This window comes from Desarmillaria tabescens (genome assembly GCF_030435595.1).
Source record: "Desarmillaria tabescens strain CCBAS 213 chromosome Unknown EV420scaffold_16, whole genome shotgun sequence".
NCBI classification, from domain to species: domain Eukaryota; kingdom Fungi; phylum Basidiomycota; class Agaricomycetes; order Agaricales; family Physalacriaceae; genus Desarmillaria; species Desarmillaria tabescens.
This window is the reverse complement of record NW_026848315.1, coordinates 302,692-322,716: the sequence shown is the minus strand read 5'-3', so window position 1 is coordinate 322,716 and position 20,025 is coordinate 302,692. Positions and strand designations below refer to the sequence as shown.

General features: G+C 50.1%; 5 protein-coding genes across 5 annotated transcripts; 1 reads left to right on the top strand and 4 right to left on the bottom strand.

Moving 5' to 3' along the window:
* Window positions 1-1,469: 1,469 nt before the first annotated feature.
* EV420DRAFT_1540575 (uncharacterized protein) lies at window positions 1,470-1,875 on the bottom strand. Its single transcript, XM_060473083.1, has 2 exons — window positions 1,720-1,875; window positions 1,470-1,667 (listed from the first exon to the last, which is right to left on the bottom strand). Exons 1-2 carry the CDS (start codon window positions 1,811-1,813, stop codon window positions 1,489-1,491), a joined length of 273 nt encoding a protein of 90 aa, XP_060331038.1. The 5' UTR covers window positions 1,814-1,875; the 3' UTR covers window positions 1,470-1,488.
* A 10,536-nt stretch (window positions 1,876-12,411) lies between these two features.
* On the top strand, window positions 12,412-13,727 carry EV420DRAFT_1642507 (RNI-like protein; the record flags this gene model as incomplete). The annotated part of the gene is made up of 3 exons (XM_060477372.1): window positions 12,412-12,517; window positions 12,566-12,810; window positions 12,855-13,727. 3 exons carry the CDS (start codon window positions 12,412-12,414, stop codon window positions 13,725-13,727), a joined length of 1,224 nt encoding a protein of 407 aa, XP_060331037.1.
* Window positions 13,728-13,806: 79 nt separating this feature from the next.
* EV420DRAFT_1678880 (glycoside hydrolase) lies at window positions 13,807-16,461 on the bottom strand (the record flags this gene model as incomplete). The annotated part of the gene is made up of 13 exons (XM_060479186.1): window positions 13,807-14,100; window positions 14,149-14,212; window positions 14,269-14,497; window positions 14,628-14,717; window positions 14,771-14,934; window positions 15,148-15,191; window positions 15,241-15,304; window positions 15,358-15,443; window positions 15,499-15,645; window positions 15,674-15,711; window positions 15,768-16,159; window positions 16,301-16,345; window positions 16,400-16,461. 13 exons carry the CDS (start codon window positions 16,459-16,461, stop codon window positions 13,819-13,821), a joined length of 1,707 nt encoding a protein of 568 aa, XP_060331036.1. The 3' UTR covers window positions 13,807-13,818.
* Window positions 16,462-17,768: 1,307 nt separating this feature from the next.
* EV420DRAFT_1540537 (uncharacterized protein) lies at window positions 17,769-18,301 on the bottom strand. The gene is made up of 3 exons (XM_060473082.1): window positions 18,253-18,301; window positions 18,102-18,198; window positions 17,769-18,055 (listed from the first exon to the last, which is right to left on the bottom strand). The coding sequence occupies exons 1-3, from the start codon at window positions 18,277-18,279 to the stop codon at window positions 17,931-17,933; spliced, it is 249 nt and encodes an 82-aa protein (XP_060331035.1). The 5' UTR covers window positions 18,280-18,301; the 3' UTR covers window positions 17,769-17,930.
* Window positions 18,302-18,524: 223 nt separating this feature from the next.
* On the bottom strand, window positions 18,525-19,962 carry EV420DRAFT_1269907 (arabinogalactan endo-1,4-beta-galactosidase; the record flags this gene model as incomplete). Its single annotated transcript, XM_060467532.1, has 9 exons — window positions 18,525-18,587; window positions 18,639-18,658; window positions 18,714-18,804; window positions 18,853-18,948; window positions 18,999-19,322; window positions 19,373-19,433; window positions 19,481-19,535; window positions 19,587-19,607; window positions 19,659-19,962. 9 exons carry the CDS (start codon window positions 19,960-19,962, stop codon window positions 18,525-18,527), a joined length of 1,035 nt encoding a protein of 344 aa, XP_060331034.1.
* Between the last annotated feature and the right edge of the window lie 63 nt (window positions 19,963-20,025).

Here is a 20,025-nt window from a genome sequence, read left to right as displayed (position 1 = left end):
TCATTCTGCACACTTATGCATCCATCTCGATAAGCTTCCTTCAAATGCTGCAGCGTCCCAAACTTCTTGGCACCAAGGTTTCGACGGCAAGGATCAGAATCAGTATGCCCTGCATATGAGAAAGCATGCTCCGATGATGTAGAAGATCCAGGGATGGCGAGATAATCACGGGCCATAGCAGACAGCACCGGATACTTGTCTTGGTGAATCTGATTCACACAAATTAGTCATATGAACTTCAATACAAGGACACAACATACACCCCACCACACGATAATGTCTTCACACAATGCCCGGTTCACTGGCTTGCTATACATGAATTCCTCAAGCTCTGCTGTTGGGCTCGCCAGCTCAGAAGGAACTGAAGCCAAGTTCTTGTGGATTAGCTCGTCAATCCAACTGTCAGTTGTCATCAACACTATCATAGTAGGACTTGCAAAGATGTAATTACAGTGCTGAACGTGGTGGCTTGAACCTTATATTGCCCGACTATATAGTTACCCCAAAATGAGACCACGATTCTCTGTATTAAGTAGTATTACGAGAGGAAATTTAGATTTATAAACTCACCTGTACACTCGCAAAATTTGCACGAATTATTTGGAGGTTCAGCAGGTTTGAACCTGGTCTGGACCCAGTGTGCAAATTTTGGCCAGGCTGAACCCCACACCTGGACCTTGATGGCTGTGCTGAACCTGAACCTGAACTGCACCTGGACCTGTGGGTTCGGTTCAGGTTTGGACCAGGTTCATGCAGTCCTGCACTGGACCATGGCCAGACTATCAGATGGGGAAGAAGTATGTAGACTCCTCCTGCTCCCTCAAAAACGTACTAATTTTTGTTAGACCTTACAAAGTGGGGCACCTTCACCGTCAAGATTTACAAATTGTGGAGGTTGGTCTGACGAGCATGAATAGTGTTGATGGTGTTAGGCGGATCACTGCAGGCACGACACCCTTGATTGAGAACAATGCCCCTTTCACTCCAATCATCAAAAAATTACATGTGATATGCCCAGCAGCTGCTGATGAATATCCAATTGTTATACGTCTTCTGCTTATAAAGGATGGAAAGCCTCTGGCTTTCACTACCCATTTTCTCTCATCAGCAAAACCCAGAATTAGTCTTTCCGGGCTTGGTCTTTTTCTAGCCCTCTTTCTGCCTCTTTTTCTTGGGTGATCGAGTCTTGGTCTTGGCAAACTGGTTCTTCTGTGGCTTTCTGATCTTATCGATTGGAGCGGTCTTTGAATGACCTTGCAGTTGGTATGTATACGGATTGAAGTTAGATATTGCAATATTGAAGCCCATGCACATCCGTCATGGTGATGTTGCAGCATTGCAGCAGTGCAGCCACTTGCAGATGGTGCACGGAATGGCAGGGAATGGCGGAAAAGCAACAAAAAATCTTCTAAGTTCTTTCAAACTCTGCCCAGGCATGTCTGGAACATGTCAACGTCATGTTGGACTTTAACTCAGAGTCCGAATTGATTATTCCCTCCCTCCTCTCTCCCTCACTTTACTGCAACTCGATACCGACGATGGGGCCATTGGGCATGTACTGGTGGTATGAGGGCAAAGGTACAGGTGTCTCTCATTGAATTGACTATATCTGATTCTCGTATTTCCTTCCAGGCTGCCGTCATTGCCAACAGGTGAGAAAAGAAGGGGTACGACCCAACACCTCATCATCCCTTGCTGCTGAACTGACCAGAGCTGTAGATGGATGTGTGCAGACCAAGGAGAGGGCTGTTGTGAAGACTAGGATGGTGGCCATCCAGGAAGGGATGTGCCGGAGGGTGCATGCTTCTTCCATTCCCCCATATAATTATTCACCATTGTATTTTGTGTCGGTTAGACTGCTTAGCTGTTGTTCTCTCTTCTGCGGTGTGTTTTCTTTTGACAATCTGATGCAATACTGATATATTCCTAGCACTGTCATGCCATCGAAATCACATTCTTATCCTTCCTATAGGTGCCCATTCTTGCAACATCTCTCTCATTATGTCATGGCTTCATTCCTATCTCTGAGGCAGAAAGGGTCGTAGTGTTAGCATTATGTGCTATAGTTCACTGTCATAGATAGAAATCAATATACTAGAATTTCTATATCCTCCAAAGCCATTGGAACATGAAAGAGAAAGAAACAAAAGACAGGAAGATGTTCTCTTCCTAAGACAGCGATAGATCTTGCCAAGGCAAAATCCTTCTTGACGAGAATATGTACCTTACTTGGTAAAGACCCTTGATCTTCTTGTCTTTGCCGTCTTTTTGGTCTTGTGCAAGACTGAAAAGACGCAAAAGACAACTTCTGGGTTTTGCTGATGCTCTGGCACTTTCAAAAATACTAATTATCGAATGTTGGGAATAGGGACCGATGTCATGCATGCGAAAGAGACATGTTAGCCACTAACTCAAATCGACTTAGATCGTACTAAGGTCGCTACTCGCACTTCGGTAGATGACGCTTTAGCAAGTCAAAGGCGACGTAAGTCGATGGGACAAGTAGTCACGAAGGACGGAGTTCGATGTTAGGTAGAATTAACCTTAGCCGAAGCTGGGGTTCAGACCAGCTGAGGCTCTACTTAAATACACGTAAGTATTCTAAGAATACTACTGCGCAGTCCGTCCGTGATGATCGCGCGTTGCGTAATCCGGCTGACTAAAGAAAGGAAAAGAAAAGAAAAGGAAAGAAAAAGAAAAAGAAAAGAATAACCGTAACATTACCCCCTCCTTAAGACTCATTCGTCCCGAATGAGAATATCTCCTTCCTTCCGCACCAGCGAATTGAGGGGCTCCCTTCTGCTTTAAAACAGGATTGATTGGACCTCCGCTACCCCATAAAAAGTCACAACGATGGGTTCGGCCTCAGACCCTCTCTCCCCCTGGACTCAGGTCCCAAAACTTCCTGAGCCACTTTGCGCCGGTTAGGCCTCAATTGTCTGTCGGGATCCGCGATCCCTAAGGGTTCAGTGCTCGTGATTGAGCAGTGGAAATCCCCTTCTACACCGTAAGAAATGGCCTCTCTAGGCCGCGCTCGTCTGTGATGAGTCGTTTGAGTCTGTCTCGCCACTTGTGGTTGAGTGGCGCGACTCTGAATAAAAAGACCAGGCATCATCATCTGTGTCTTCCTCGTTATCGGTGTCTGAATCCCAATTTTCTCGTATACGTTCGAGGTTTTGGAGGTTTATTTCTTCTTCTTCGTCTGGGCAGTCATCGGAAAGAGCAATATGGTCAATGATTTCGGGCGAGGAATAAGAGTCCTCGTCGGTATCCGAGTGTTTGGGGTTTGTGCACTCGGAAGAATACACAGTTTCGATGTCGGTGACACATGGGGTATCGGGATCGTGATATTCAACAGGCAAATTACGTGGTATCTTGTCGTCGAATCCGATTGTTTTCCCCTTGTTGTCCACCATCCAAATTATTTTTTGGATACGGGCCTCGTAGTCGTTGACAAGTTCCTCGGCGTTGGCCATGTCGGAACGCTTTACCCACGAGTTCTCTTCTATTGGATATCCTTTCCATTTGACCAGATACTCCGTGATGGTGCGGCGGGTTCGTCCGCGACCAATAACTCGATCCCTCTCTCCTGTGATCTCCTCGATCTCGTATTCTTCTTCGTTGTCGATCAGTTCCGGAGGGGGTCGTTCAGGTCGGGGCTGATTGGGAAACTCGGGCGCCTGGTATGGGGTTAAAAGGGACTCGTTAAATCGATTATGGATGCGCCACTTCGTAGGGAGTTTCAGCTCGTAGGCTGATGCTCCCTTCTTGGCCGTGATCGCGAAAGGTCCTACCCGCCTGTCCCCTAGTTTCCTCATGGGGCGAGGGAGGTTTAGATTGGTGGAATCCAACCATACCTTATCACCGACTTTGTAGGTTCGCGCCTTCCCTTTGTGTTTATCATAGGACCTTTTCATCGATTCAGCTGCTCTTTCTAGCGACTCCTTCGCCTTTTCCTGCACCTCTTGAATCCCCTGGACAAGTTTGGAGGCAGCCGGTACTGCGTCTGGGCGTTGGGCCGTTTTGATTACCTGCCCGTCGCGTCCAAAAACCACCTTGTAGGGGGAAAAGCCCGTGGCGGAGTGTTTGCGGTTATTATGAGTGAACGCGGCGAGCGGTAACCACTCGCTCCAATCGTCTTGTCGGTAGTTGACAAACATTTTGAGGTATTTTTCAATCTCTTGATTGACCCTCTCCATCTGTCCATCCGTTTGAGGATGATAGGCCGTCGAGGGATTCCCGGTTGTTTGAATGAGCGCGTAAAACTCCTTCATGAACTTTGATACAAAGACGGCACCCCTGTCGGAGATGACCTTCTCCGGCATTACACCGTATGGCACGTAAACGTGGTCTCGCAATATCTTCGCGAAACCTAAGGACGACAGCTCTTCCGTACAGGCAATCGGGATAATCGTTTTGGAGAATCGGTCGACAATGACGAGAATAGAGTTATTCCCCTTGGACTCGGGGAGCTTCGTGATCATGTCGACCGAGATGTGTGTCCAGGGCTTCTCCGGAACTTCGTTCGGGTGAAGGGGCGCCCTCTTTGGTCGACGATCGGCCTTTGTGCGTTGGCAAATCTCGCAGCCCTTCACGTACGCCTCTATTTCCTGGCGCATTCGGGGCCACCAATAGTCTCGTAATACGAGCTCCCTAGTCTTTTCAATGCCGGGGTGTCCCGCGGTTACATGGTCGTGTCGCAGGGCTATGATTTCGCCTCTCAGCCGCCTATCTCTCGGTACGTAAATGCGTCCATCATACCATAGGAGGTTTTGATCTCGGGAGACCCCCTTTTCGTGATTGAGAGAGTCTGAAATGCCTCGATCCCACTTGCGGGGATCGTGAGTGGCTAGTCGGATTTTTTCCTGAAGTTCTTCCGTAGTGGGCATGATTAGTGCCCGGAAGTGGGCGGGTTTTAGGACCGTCACGTCCTGGTTGTCTTCCTTTCCTTGATCATGATCCGCCCTTCTCGACAGCAAGTCCGCCTTTCGGTTCTGGGCTCCGGGTTTATGATGGAGGGTGAACTGGTATTCCGCCAATTCTGTCACCCATCTAGCCTGTCGCCGATTGAGTTTTTGCGGCTTGCGAAAGTACTGGAGATTGGAGTGGTCTGTCCAAATCTCAAAGTCCTCTCGGGCGCCCATTAAGTATTGGCGCCATTCTTCTAGCGCGATCATTATCGCTAGGAGCTCCTTATCGTAGATCTCGTAGTTCCGCTCGGTGACCGATAGGGACTTAGAGAGGAAGGCGACGGGTCGCCATTTTTCCTTTTGCCACTGAGATAGTACGGCCCCGACTGCCCCTTCACTGGAGTCCGCCTCTACCCTGAATTTTCCTTCGTCGAGGGGGATCGTTAACACCACGTCCTCTCAGAATAGTTCTTTGAGCTTCTCAAATGCCCCTTGTTGGGCCTTCCCCCAATTCCAGGCTACTTTCCCCGTAAGCATTGTGAGGGGTTTAACGTGTTTACTGTAGTCCCGTATAAATCGTCGGTAGAAGTTACAAAAACCCAGGAACGACTGTAGCTCCTGTTTTTTGGATGGTACGGGCCAGTCCAGTAGCCCCGCGATCTTGACAGGATCCATGCGAATCCGTCCTTCACTGATGAGTACCCCCAAGTACTCCGTTCTTCCACTTCGAACTCGCATTTCTCGGCCTTGAGGAACAACTTGTTTTCCCGAAGAATGCGTAGTACCTCCCGTACAATGCGCTTGTGGTCCTGCTTGTCCTTTGACGCGATTAATATGTCATCGAGATAGACTGAGACTTCCCCCGCGGTGATGAGATCCTTGAAGATATCGTTCATCATCCATTGAAACGTGGCGGGGGAGTTGGTGAGACCGAAGAACATGACAAGGGGCTCGTAGAGACCCCGGTTGGTTCGAAAGGCTGCTTTCCACTCGTCTCCCTCTTTTATCCTAACGTTGTTATACCCCCATCGTACGTCCAACTTAGTGAAGTACTTCGCTTGCTTGAGTCGATCCATGAGTTCCCCGATCAGCGGCAACGGGTACCGATTCTTGATGGTCATCTCATTGAGCTTGCGGTAGTCCTGCACCGGTCGCAACTTGCCGTCCTTCTTCTTAACAAAGAAGAACGGCGAAGCCATGGGTGATTTGGAGGCCTGAATGCGCCCAGTGGATAAGTTTTCGTCCAAAAACCTATCCAGTTCTTCCTGCTCCGTCGGGTCAAGAGGGTAGATTTTACAATCTAGGTTGGCGTTCGCGTTGGGGATTAGTTCAATAGCGTGGTCCCACGGCTTTCGTGGTGGCAGTTCGTCGAAGTTCTCTTTGGCGAATACATCCTCGAAGTCCCGGTATTCCTTGGGGACTATCTCTTCGAAGGACTTGGTGGCTTTACGAGCGCTGGCCTGAGCGGCTAGCTCATTAGATTTAGTGCCCATGGCTCGTACGTGGAAAGCTTCTTCGAAGTCGATTACCAGGATAGTATCCCCCTCCTCATACTCGTCCCATCGTGACGTGGGGTCAGTATCTGGGAGGGAGAAAGGGATTTTCGACATGCGCAGCGAGCTAGGGTGACTGCCCCCGTATCCCAATCTATTAGAGGGTTGTGCCTCTGTAGCCAATCGTGTCCCAGAAACAAGGGCGTAGAGCCTAGGTCCACTACTGCAAGTTCGATGCGTTCCACGTGATCGCCTATGCGGAGCCGTACTTCGGCATACTCGGTGATATCCCCCCCCTTGTTTCGGGTTCCGTCGGCATTATAGACCGGGACGGGTCGGGCCACCTGTTTGAGATTTAAGGCGTGACTTCGGGCCCAGGCGCGGTCTATAGAGCTGCCGGTAGCGCCGCTGTCCACTAGCGCTTTCACCGAATGGTCTTCTCGAGTGTCTAAGGTTTCCAGTTGTACAGTGATGGATACATTCCGCCCTTTCCTTCCCCGTATGTACATGGGCGGCTTCGTAAGATCTTCCATCCATTCCCATCTACTCCTTGCCTCTACGGCCGTCTCGGGTTGCTCCTTGAGCGCCTCCCAGAGTTCCTTTGTTACCTCCCCCGTACGACGGGGGTGTACCCATCGGTTAAGAGTGGCGAACGCAGCCGACTCGTTCGTGGCGAGTCGTAGCGCTCGGCGGGTCCAGTGCGGCCCGAAGGGCTCGTAGTAGGTGTCTTGAACAGGCATCCGTTTAGCGGGAGGGGTCACAGCAGACTTCCCTGATGGTACCGGGATGTCGGACCGAAGGTGAGCTTCTTCGTCTTCCACTTCCTCGACCGAAACTCGGGGTCTTGTACTCGTAGGTGGCATTTGGTCACCGGGCCGGTCGTCAGGGCCCCTCGGCGGCACTTGGTCACCTTCCGACGAGTTGGTGGAGGAGGGCTCGCTGCCCTTTGTTCGGCCCTGGCCACGGGCGCTTGTGCGCGACGTTGTAACCCCCACTGTTGATCTATGCTTACCGCTCTTCCTAGACTCGGCGGTACTTCGGGCTACCCTTCGTGGGGGCACACATATCAGCTCCCTCGGGGGGTCTACACTGTTGGCCGTTGGGTGTCCCTTGGTTACTGGGTGCAGGTGGTCCCTCGAGTTCACGGCCTCAGCTGCTTTTCCGACGCCTCCTGCTAGAACAGACGTCTCCACAGACGAAGACGCAGGCCCAGCAGGCTGGGTTGACGGCCTTTCTCCCTCTCCGGGCTGACCTCCCTTCGTCAAGGGTGCAGTCGAGACTCTACCTAGGGGGCTCTGCCCTCAAGGGGCTTTCCCTGTACGGTGAGCCGGGGGTTCCTGAGCTCGGACGGCCCCTAGGGGTTCAGTACTAAGCGCAGGCTGCGCGGAGTGGCAGAAATCCCCTCCTACGCCATTGGCGTGTTGTGATTCCTCGTCCTTAACGTTTTCAACTGGTAACGCGGCGAAAATATTGGTATATTGCTCGAACGGAGTACCTACGTATGTAGTATAAGTTCGACTAATAGTACAGGATTGCGCACCAGGTGAAATTAAGTCCTTAGCCGACGCCGTCGAATCGCTTATTTCGACGCCGGCTCGTCTTTTGACGACTTCTCCTTCTCGTCCTTGACCTCTTCGACCTTGGTATCCTTTCCCAGGTCTTCCTTTTCGGCTTCAGCGAGTAGTTGGCGGAGGCGAGCGACATTGGGCTTCTTGCGAGGTGGGAGCTTAACGGGAAGCCACTTAGATTTGTCGTCCGGGCATTTATGCTTCGGGGTCCACCCAGTGTTCCCACACTTGAAGCACCGCTTGTCGGACCGCAGTTTGTCGATTTCCATCGGCTGCCCGACACCCTCGTATGTGGTTCCCGTAGCGTCCTTCTTATCGCCACCGGAACCACTTCCCTTTGATTGATTGCCTCGACCCGAACCGCCTTGGTTCGGGGAGGTCTTACTGGCGAGGCCTTGGGCCACGTCGTACCTGTAGTTGGCGTTGATCCTAAGGACCCGAGCCTTCCACTGCGCGTAGGTTGTGGGGCGCTCGTTGTCCCCATGCATAACCGTCCTGCGCACCATCGGCCTTATCGCTGCTTCGACCACTTCGAACATCTGCTTCTCGTCTCTGAATTCTCCGCACTTGTGGGCTAGCCTCTCAAACTTCGCGAAGAACTCCACCGCTGACTTGTACTCCGATTGTCGGACCTTCTTCCACTCCGCCTTCCATATGGCAAGCTCTGCTACTTCCTGGAACTCCACGGTGATATCGCGGGAGAATTCTGCCCAAGTGGGGAATCTCCAGTGACCCTGGTGGTCCCGGTACTTGTAGTACTGGTCACCCCACCACTCCTTGGCCTTCTCGCGTAAATATCCTTGCGCGAAGGTGATACGATAAGGGTTCTGCCCTTGATCGTTCATGGTGAAGTGGAGCGGGAAGACTTGGAAATACATCTCGCAGTGATGTAGGAATCGGTTGATGTCCGTGGATTCCCCGGTGAAATATTCCGGCTGCATGATGAGCTTGGGTTTGACGTCGCTCCAGGGGTTATTGTCTCTCCCCACGGCCAGTGTCCACGGAGGAATTGGGTCCGGGGGTGATGGCATCTGGGGCGGTACCGGAGGATTTGGTGGTCGCGGTAGGGATCGTAGTCGATAATTATCCCCCGGCGGCGGATAGTTGCCGGGATACACTGGCGGTCGTGGAGGCTGGGCCGGTGGCTGAACCGGGACTGTGGACTGTTTTCCTTTGTTCGAGGGTCCTGCGTCGGGATCGTCCATGTCGTCGTCGTCAGGGCTGGCACCTGCCCAAAACTCCTCTGTTTCGAGCGGGTTCGGCATTGGTTGCGGGCGTTGGTACGGTTCGCACCCTCATTGGGGCACTCCCGGGTTCACCATGTTCCATACGATGGCAGCCCGATGCCACGTTTCTACTTCGAGTATATTCTTCATGAGGTACACGTCCCCCATCTGTTTGGCATGGCGGTAATCCTCTCCGGCCTCGGAGAAGAGCCACTGCGGGTCTTTCTCCATATCCTCCATCATTATCTCGTATAACCCATGCCATGGTAAGAGTTCGAAGATGGCGGGCCTAGGCACCGGGCCCTGAAGGAGGACCTGTTTCACTGCCGTCATTACCGTCGGTTCCAGGGCCTGATTTGGGGGCCGACTCGGCATCCTTGGCCTCCTGCCTCTCTCGGGCGAGTCGGTCAAGCTCCTTGTTCCGCCTCCATCTCCCGATGTCGGAGTCCTCGTTGGAGATCTCCTCTTGGTAGACTCTCCAAGCCCGGGCTCTGGCCTCGAGGTTGGTCCCTGCCCTTCGGGCGTATCCTGTGTAACGGACGGCGGCGGCCCGTATTCGGTTGTCCACTTCAGCGGGAGTGGCGTCGGGCTCGAGGGGGAGGTCCCAGAAGCCATTGGGCCCGTAGAGGGCGTCCTCCTCGGCACGTCGGATGCGTGCATCGTGCGCTCGGCCTCGCTCCATTCCGGCCTGGACCTCTGGGGACTCCCTGGCATCTCGAGGGAGTCGGAGGGACTCGACGTACGTGTGATAGAGGAGCGGCCATGGACGCTGGGTTGCAGGGATGGGATCGGTGAAGGCTCGCGACGCGACGGACGGCTCCCAGTTGGAGACTCCGGCAAGTCGCTCGGCAGAGGTAACTGTTCCAAGTTCCTCAGCGTCGTAATCTGGGAACTCGCCCCAAAGCTCCCCACTCGTCGGCTCGTGCGAGGAGACGGGGGAAGGGAGTGTTGGGGCCTCGGACCCTTCAGAGACCGGGTCGGGCTCTCCGCCGGTCGTGACTCCGGCCACAGGAGTCTCTTCCCCGTTGTCGGCGTAGACCCAACTGGTGTCGGGGTACCAGGCGACCGGGGGTCCTCTATTGGTTGGCCAGGCCCTTGGAACAGACTGTGGGTGAGCTGTACCGGTGGTAGCCGCGGAGGCTCCGAGGCTAAGCTCTCCAGGATCGTCGTAGAAGTCGTCTCGGCGACCCCTGTTGCGCGCCATTCTTGCGCGATCTCTCGCATCGTCTGCCGCGATCCTCCTGTCGCAGACTTCTTCCCATGCGCCTGTGTGTCCCCACCCTGAGTGGGTTCTCTTGCTTGTGCTTCCGGAATCGGGGGCATCTTCCTCCTCACCCGAGTAGAGGTCGTTGAGGAGGTCGTCGAGTCGGGTTCTTTCCCACTCGGTGAGCTCGTCCCCTTCGAACTCGGTGTCAGGGCTTTCTTCGCCCTCGACCAGATTCCTGGTGCCTTGTCTTCGGCTTCTGTTGTCGCCAGACTCGCCTTGGACTGGAGACTGGTCGAAGAGACCTGGTAAGGGCGAGTCTCCTCGGTCGAGGAGTACCCCCCGGGTATCGGTGATGTCGATGGAGTCGGCTGGCACGCTGGAAGCACTTCTGTAGGAGTCGGTGCTCGACTCTGAGGATCGCGAGCTGGGTCGCGACGAGGTGTAGAGGGATCCTCCAGGTTCCCCGGAGGCGTTGGACTCGACATCTCCTACTGTCTGTTGGGAGGCCGAGGGAATATCGATCACCGGCGGTGGATATGCTGGGGTGCTGGGAACGTAGTGGAACGGGAGTTGTGCGCGGACTTGTCTCCGCTGGCAGCAACGGTGAAGTTGGTACAAAGTAATGGAGAAGAAAAAGAGTATAAAAGTCGCGAAGACGGCGAGAATGGATTCTGACCAGGGCATTCGTCAGTGGATCGATCCTTGGCGTAAGTCGACGATTGACCATGCAAGCTGGTATACAGCGAGGATAGTGAGGACAATGAGAAGGGCGATAATCAAGCTAAGGTCGGTCTCATAATCAGAGCCGTTCATTAACGAGATTTCGCAGTTTTCGTCTGGGGGAGTGCTCGTGGATATCAACAACAAGATTGTCAATATCGACGCGAGCTGGAGGGCGAGGATAAAGGGTTTCGTGTTTGGGTACGTCGTGTCCTTAAATGAGGCGGGGATATAACGTGTACAGGGCGACTAGCAAGCTTGCTAGTAACACTGCCGATATTCCGAGTCCGATTAGGACGAAGGTTAAGAATACAGTCACAAAGACTGCGAGGAGAAGGTCGTCGTATAGGATGAATCCAATGATCCAGTCGGCCACCAACAACAGGAGAAGTAGGCGGAAGGGGACTAGCCAAAGGACTACTGCCACGAAGAAGTGTATCGGGTGAATATTGAATACGGGTAGGTTGGGCAACGATAGTTTTGTTGGGCAACCAAAGATAAGCTTCGGCTAAATGTTAGCCACTAACTCAAATCGACTTAGATCGTACTAAGGTCGCTACTTGCACTTCGGTAGACGACGCTTTAGCAAGTCAAAGGCGACGTAAGTCGATGGGACAAGTAGTCACGAAGGACGGAGTTCGATGTTAGGTAGAATTAACCTTAGCCGAAGCTGGGGTTCAGACCAGCTGAGGCTCTACTTAAATACACGTAAGTATTCTAAGAATACTACTGCACAGTCCGTCCGTGATGATCGCGCGTTGCGTAATCCGGCTGACTAAAGAAAGGAAAAGAAAAGAAAAGGAAAGAAAAAGAAAAAGAAAAGAATAACTGTAACAAGACACTGATAGCCTACACTAAGCACATCAATTAGGATATTCTCATGTTAACATGTTCCACATATGAATCGCTATTTCTCTGTCCTTTAGTCGTAAATTGGTATATTTGCAGTTGTTTGGTTTTTGCAGATTCCAAAGCCATTCTTCAAGCCTGCTGGATTGAGCACAGCCACATATTTGGCTTTATCATCAGAGCTCTCCCTAAATAGGAAGGTTTGTCACCTCGGGTAGACCTTGCTTTCCAGCAAGGTAATAACCGGTGAGCCAACATTTCCCGGGCCCCTATCCGACTCGGAGACAGCCGCAGATGACGTAATATTACGTCATGAGTTGCGACCCTTAACTTGCTCGCAACGGAACCGTGCTTGTTCTCGACCATCATTAGCTCTAGCCTCTAGGCGGTGAGTACACTGGACTGCGCCGATCCATGCACATCTTTCCCTCTCGTACGATGAGCTCCAATGGTCGAAGTAGTCGTACAGGTGGGCCAACCAAGGCTCTACTCTCACAGAGAGGATTTATTGACCGTATGGACGATGGGCTAACCGGTGTGGAAGGTATGTGACTCGAAACGTGTTTTTATGTCTCTTACTGAAGATATTTAGGTGCCCAGGATGTGATATCCATGATAACTTCACGGCGAAGAGTCACAAAACTCATTCTTGGACATAATAAGTTATCCGATGACGGATGTATTGTTCTCTTTCGGTTCTTAGCATCCCAAGCGGGGAGGAAATATCGAATAACGGAGATTAGCTTGAACTCGAATGAGATTGGTGACCGTGGATTGTTGGCTATAGCGGTATACCTGAATGAGAATCAGCATTTGACCGAGCTGTTCTTGCAGAATGTGAGCTTATAATACTCTCAAGGGCCTATTTTAATTGTTAGTAGAACTTATTTTCAGGAGATCCTTCAGTCATCGAGACCTTCACGAACAGTATCAACTTCTCGCATATCGAAATGCTGTCTCTCGCCACTAACAAGGCCCTTTCTGATGATTTTGCGGGTGCATTCTTCTCCGGCCTACGGTCAACATATTTAAAGGAACTACATGTTTCAGCTACCGGCATCACGCGTCGCTCAGCTCCACACATCATCTCGTACATCTCCTCTCCCGAACGTTGTCACTTACGTATATTCAAGTGTAACGGCAACGTTCTCGGCCACAGTGCAGTGAAACGTATCATTTTTGCTATAGAAAAGAGCAATTTTGTTCTTTCCACCGTGGAGCTCTACTCCAACCACATGGCCACAGAGTCAGATGATGACGATACATCATCCGACGACACCGATTGGAAGGATTTAGAAAAGAACTTGCGCCTGTTCCTTTTAAGGAACATGCACCTCAAACGCGTGGCCGAGAAAGAGGCTCTAGGTCTTCTGCGTTACTCTCGAACCCTCCTACTTCCTACGAAATCGTCCGCCCTCTGTATACTACCCATCGAACTTCAACTTCACATTCTCTCCTTTCTCGCCCCAAGTCTATCGCCAGCTCAACGCATAAACGTCTGCACTTATGCCTCGACGTCCATGACGCTACCTCCGTTACTTCCCAAATTGAGCGGCTGCGAACCCAAGATGTGCCTACCGGATCCATCCAGTTTAGGGTTTTCTGAGGGCGAGGGCAAAGTATGGGAAGTGCGTGGTACCACTGGTGGATATGCGGGAAAATGTCGTGATGCTGTTCTTTGTCATAAAGAACAGCAACAGACGAAATGGCTTGATGCTGTTGGGTGCTCGGCGTACGATGGAGGTTCCGCGTAAATATCTTTATTCAGTTTACAGGTAACGCAGGAAAGACGTCGCTATTGTATTAATTAGGCTTGTAACACTAGATATCATCGGAACACCCATTCTACTCGTTTGGTACGGCGGAGTGGTTCATTTGATCGATGCGTTGGGTATACGTGATCTTGAAGGCCCATGCATCTTGCACCATCGCCAGCACTTCTTCGTCAGCAACCAGCTCGAATACCCCGTTCTCGGACCACGACCAAGCCAGCTCCTTCGGACTCTGATTGGGTCCTAGAAACGTCGCTACATCGCCATCTTTTAAAGGTAGGGGAGACACTGAGCGAAGCGTCCCGTTGATTGGATAAGAAAGAGAAATGATATAGAAAGCATCCGGTTTTGTAGTCTGATATGGGCTCAGCCGTGGTATAAACTCAGGGACGGACAAGCTCACAAAACGGAGGTCATCTTCCTCGGCGGTCACATACCAATACTGCGTGTCGTAGATTGCCTCCCCCCTAGAAGGATAGGATAAGTAATGGATACCATCGCGTGCAGAAGACTGAGATTTTACGCAAACTTGAGCCACTCCCCAACTTTGAGCAAGGAAGTCCTCGATGGGGACACGACCGTTCCGTTTGCTGTAGGGCCAATATCGATGAGATAATTGCCATTCTTCGACACAATGTCAATAAGCGAATGAAGAATGTATGTCGCATTCCGGTAATTAGCGTCGGGGGTATCTTGGTTATAACCATACGAGTCGGGATCAGAACCTTCACTCGATTCCCATTTTCGCAGTTCTAGTATGTGATGGTGGTTGAATTAGGGCAACTCGGAACGCGAATGGGAGCACGTACTCAGGTGGGTTGTATCAGTGTATTCCGGGTTCTTTACAGACTGTTCAGCACAAATTGGTGGCGCGAATGGTACTCACATCAAAGTCAGAATAGTTCGCTCCGCATCGGGCGTTTGCGATGACTTGTCTACCGTTTTCTTTTGCCCAGTTGAACCATCTCGGGGCTACCATCTCTTGGCTCAGCATAGAAAGACACACGGATATATCCCGCCCCTACCAATATCCGGGAAAACGGTTGGCCCACCAATATCGCACCAAAGAATATCAGTCTCGTACTGATAAAACAGCGCTTCCATCTGTGGCTTCATAATATCTTGCAAAAAGTCGTCCACTTCGATGTAACCTGTGTATGGCTCATACTCGCTTGAATTGTATGCATTTCTAGAGATACACGTGAGGTTTTAATCGCCGGATGTATGAGGGGCAATGCACGAACTGCGCGAGGCCACCGGCAAACCCAGTGCGTTGGAGAATGTTGTAGCCAGGCTATTCAAGTTATCAGAGTAAAACTCAACGGCCTTTTTCTCGGGTCTTACAGTTCCTTCCGCGCCCCGCCTGTGATACAGATCGTCTCCCCCATCAGCATGACCGTACTTAGCGAAAGCAGGGTTAAACCATTCCGGAAGTGAGAAGTATAACTGAGGAACAATGAGAAAAACAAGATTGGGACCGTTTGCGTCAACGTACTCCAGTGTGCAATTGCGGCTGCGTTGCTTTGGTTGCATTCACGATCTCGCCGATGAGATCGCGTCTCAAAACTATATCGGAGGAGACTGAACATTCAGCGTACGAACTTTGACATACTTTGGTCCATGCAGGAGAGAGTTCCTATTAGATGAATTTCCAGTGTCGAACAGCGCAAAGCCATCGTGGTGCTTAGTAGTGATTACCTTCACACCGTTTTGATGAGCAGACAGTTAAAGCCAGACGATAAAGGAAACCTACAAAATATTTGGCACCTATATCGGCAACAAACTGGACAAATTCCGTCGCATTAAACTCATCTTGGAAGAAATCATCGTAGAGAAAGTCTTCTCCATATACTTCTTTGTGATGGGTCCACACCGCTGAGGATTCATTGGCGGGATTATGCTGCCAATACCAATACCATTCTGCGTACTGCGTCCCGGACAGTCCACGCGGGGACGGAATAGATGCCTAGCATTTTGTTATCAGGTAATGGCAGGGTTTAGAACACAAAACACGAAGCTTACCCCAGTGAACAAAGAGTCCGAATTTTGCATTATCAAACCACTCGGCACTCTCATGGGTCATCAAGCTGTCGTCTCCAGGGTAGAAATCGGGGATGCCAGCGATGGCGTCCCATTGATTCCCCACTGGTCGTCCATCAATGAGTACTTGGACGTCAGAAATGGGGGTTCCTGGCTTGATACTGTCCTTGTTGACGACGCCTACCAAGAAACGAGCCTGATCGCCTCCACGTAAACGCCTAATAATGCCAGGAATCATCGTTTCTAAAGAGTTGGAAGCAACCACTATGCTCATATCATGTGTGATCCAGGCCTCGGCACCTGCTGTACTGGGGGCGAAATTGTTAAGCGTGATTTCGAAGAGTTGAATTTCGTTGCCATCAAGGGTTTGGAATCTGTAGAGTCGGTATCAATTTGGTACGCATCAAAGATGAAGGAGAAGGTCTTACTTGGTAGTGCTTCGCACGTTTTGAACGTATAAAGAGGGTCGTCAAACAGAGGGAGGCATGTCTGCAGAGATGAGGGTTATGGCGAACACATGAATACTAACAACACCCGTAAGCTGCGATGTTCCTGTGTCCCTGCATTTGAGAACGTCAGATCGGGTACCGATAGAAAGAGTGAAGGTTACTGACCTCGGCAAGACGACTCCAGTGAGAACCTTTGAGTTATCAGTATGATGCTGAAAAGTGAACATCCGTGAGATGTTATCTAGGTAGAGTCAGATAACTCCCGATTCCTCATCCATAATATGGTTAGGACACACAGTTCCTGAACGTCGTTCCGTTCGACAAGCCCATATTTAAGAAGGGCGCAGTAATAGGCCTAAAATATTTGATTATTTACACGTATTCAGGCAGAAATAGAGTACGTACCCGTTGGAAGGATTCTGCAGCCACCACGGTGCTACAACGAAACCTAGAAATTCTGTGGTATTGTCGTCATACAAGGCCATAAATTCGCCATTAACATAGGATGTTCCATCAGTTGCACCGAGAAAATTGAATGAGTGGTATTTTCCTGGCGGAACACCAATTATTTGGCCGCTGCAATTAATGTTGTCGTTAGTGGCAAGATCAGAAAAGTTGGGCAGAGCATACTGGTCGATAGTCAGCTTACTGAAGTGGTAATGGAGGCACTTTACACACAAGTATGGACTGATCAACCAGTGTCCCAGATGGTAAATATTCTGCTGGATAGGACCTATTATGACCATCAAAGCTTGCAAGCTGTCCATCTGTCGAGGCAGCCTTGTTGTTGAGGTAGGGTGTCAAGTCGACATTGGTTTGAAGACCAGCAACAACGCCGGCAAAGCATAAGAGCAAGATTCGATGCATGAAGTTCTCTCCAAGGTCTGCAGATGATATATCCAGGTTTCCGTGACTTTACATGCTTCTGGAAGCAGGTTGTGGCCGACCCGGACGGGCCGTCACTAGATAACATCGTGAGCCGATGATAGGCAAACTACATGATGCCAGATGGATTCAGTATTCTATTTCAGTGTGACATTCAATGCAAGATCCACAAACGGTGAAAGCCAAAAAACGAGGCGACAAACAGCCCAAGGTTGAATCTTGCAGTCAAGAAGTTCTCCATTTCAGAATGTTGTTGTTAGGGGGGACCCGTGCCAGACAATACAACTTCATGATTAGTAATGATCCACATTCAGTGAAAGTATGAGAATGACGAGCACAACATGCGACATGAAGACAAAATGCAAACGTCCTGAGATCAGAGAATCACAATGAAAAACGGATTTTTAATCTGGGTTCGATCGGACGATCGGTCCGTAGTGCCGAATCGGACCGTCACGTCTAGTATCTACCGCCACTGGTAGCTTGCAATGCGGATCCTGACAAGCCTGCTCTTCATGCTTTGCAGTAGAAATCATTGTATAGTGACCATAAGAAATATTAAAACATCTAGAATTCATCTTAACCCAAAATCGTGGACAGAAAATGCGCACCAGTACACTGATCATAATTCATTTTGGCTCATATGGCAAGTCACTTGAATCAGAATTCAGTCAGGAAGGTTTTGTGCATCATTCTGTAAACGTAGATACATTAAACTCAAAGAGGTGAACCCGAGGCATTTATCACGCATGTAACATCGCTCACTCAACAATTTATGTACACGCTACCACTGCCATAAAGAGTTGTTGGTTCAGCGAGTTTTATCCACTGCTAATGGGGCTTGATCTCCTCTAGACTTCCCTTCAACGACTTGGTTTATGTCTGTGGTGTTCAATTTGGGATCCGAATCGTTCGGGCCATGTGTTTCATTGGGTTCTACCAAACATCAGTTGCAGTCGTAAACTTCGAACGATTAGCTCACTATATATAGAGGCGGGGCCTTCCTTGGCCCGTATATCCTGCTGCATCATAAGCAAGGCTGCGACTGTGAGCGTGATACCACCGGCGACTGCGAATGCCTAAAGTCCAATAGGTCAGAATGATATGTGATGACGGGACGACGTGGGACATACCACTCCAGGTCTCGTTTTGCTAGCCATCCTGGTCGAGGATTGTGTTCGAATCGAGGATAATCATGTCTAATTCTGTGCCTTTATAAATTGTTGCAGTCATGACATCACCTGGATCGTCATTATATCCTCTCGATCTGACGTCAGACTCGAATGCGTAAGTAAACTCGGCAAGATCGCGTTTGTGGAGTGCGCGGATCCCCAAAATCAGTACTTTGCGCAGATCAGATTCGCCATTGAACGGTACTTGGCCACCAAATCTGTTTAGTATTTTACTAGCTACCAAAGACCGACATGGAATCTCTAGCTTTCCCTGAACTATCCACCAAGAGATTATCCTAGACGAATAGTCAGAAGCTACAAATGAACCTATAGTGAAGACAACTCACTTCGCAAGATGAACCAAGACCTAGGTGAATAGTATGCCAAATGAACTAAGATAAATGAAGATTCAAACGACTCACCGGCATTGCCAATCCAACCAGGTTCCCAATAGACAAGACCAATTCCATGGTCATCAGATAAGTCCTCTAAGATTGTCTGTATGTCAGACATCTAGTAGCCTGTGAATTACATATCCTACTAGCATCATATTGAACATACCCAAGTTTCTTGTCCAGATGCAGATACAGAAATACTCTCTGTCAAGACGACCGAAGAGCACTCATAAGGCCAGTCGGTTTCAACAACCATTATGTCCTACGCAACTTTAGCAACCCTCCTTCCTGACTCCAGTATGATATGCTCACCTTCGCATATGTAGAGACCACGGTGTTCAGACTCGACTTCAGAGCCGACAAGGTTGCACCTTCGTCATAAAAGGGATAGAATGAAAACGCCATGACATCGACATCTTCAAGCTCCAGGGCGCCTTGATAAAAAATGTTCTTATAGAAATACAAGACACTGTCCTCGTCCCAGCCATTGGCCAGGTGAATCACGGTCTTAGTCGTTGACGACGCTTCCCGAACTGCGCTGACTGCCGAGTTGAGCAACTCAGAGAGCGGTTCGTAGCCATTGACTGATACCTCTCCAGTTGGCCAGAGAATACCACCGTTAATCTCGTTGCCGATCTAGACAGAAAGTTAACAAGGTTAAAGTTGATGTACGCAAGTAAGTATACCTGAATATAATCAATAGGTGTCCCTTGGTCAATGAATGCATTGACGAGATCAAGGGTGTATCTTTCCAGCACATCAATACATGTACACCATAAGGGAACTTGACTTACGTGTATATTGACGTGTTCAAGGAGTCCAAATCTTCATCCCAGGCAGAGGGAATTCCTGTATGAATGGTTACAACGATACGGGCTCAGTTTATCGCGGAGATAAAACCTTGTTTGGATGGGTCAGCCCCTTCGGTGATTATCAGCGGGGCACAAAAGCACTTCATATACTGTTACTTACACGTATCGCTATAATGCAAGTCAATCATCAATGCCATCCCAGCTTTGACGGCCCTTTTCGCCAGCGCAAGACCATAGTCTAGGCTATACTCGTCGTCGCTGTCACTAGTCCAAACCCGGATGCGTGCAATGTTGGCACCGTGACTGCTCAAGATCGTTTCAAAAGCTTTAGTGCTACCTCCGTCGGAGTAAGACGTCCCCGAGTTCTCCAAGTTGACCAAGGAAGAGAAGTCAGCACCGATGTAAGAGAGTGAATGGACCCCCATGCAGGGAGCCAGGAGAAGAAAAAGAATGGAAGAGAGCATCTTTTGAGAGAGGAAAGTCGATGGCCCTGATGTTATATAGCGTAGCGTAGAGATTCATCGCTG

Excerpts from the sequence above, each read along its gene's own strand:
- EV420DRAFT_1540575 (XM_060473083.1), bottom strand. The coding sequence starts at position 1,813 with ATGGAAGAAGCATGCACCCTCCGGCACATCCCTTCCTGGATGGCCACC. Across the intron at positions 1,668-1,719 it reads CTTGGTCTGCACACATCCAT|CCCTTCTTTTCTCACCTGTT; the intron begins CTACAGCTCTGG and ends GTTGGGTCGTAC.
- EV420DRAFT_1540537 (XM_060473082.1), bottom strand. The coding sequence starts at position 18,279 with ATGGCTAGCAAAACGAGACCTGGAGTG. Across the intron at positions 18,199-18,252 it reads GCAAAACGAGACCTGGAGTG|GCATTCGCAGTCGCCGGTGG; the intron begins GTATGTCCCACG and ends ATTGGACTTTAG. Across the intron at positions 18,056-18,101 it reads AGGCCCCGCCTCTATATATA|AACCCAATGAAACACATGGC; the intron begins GTGAGCTAATCG and ends GATGTTTGGTAG.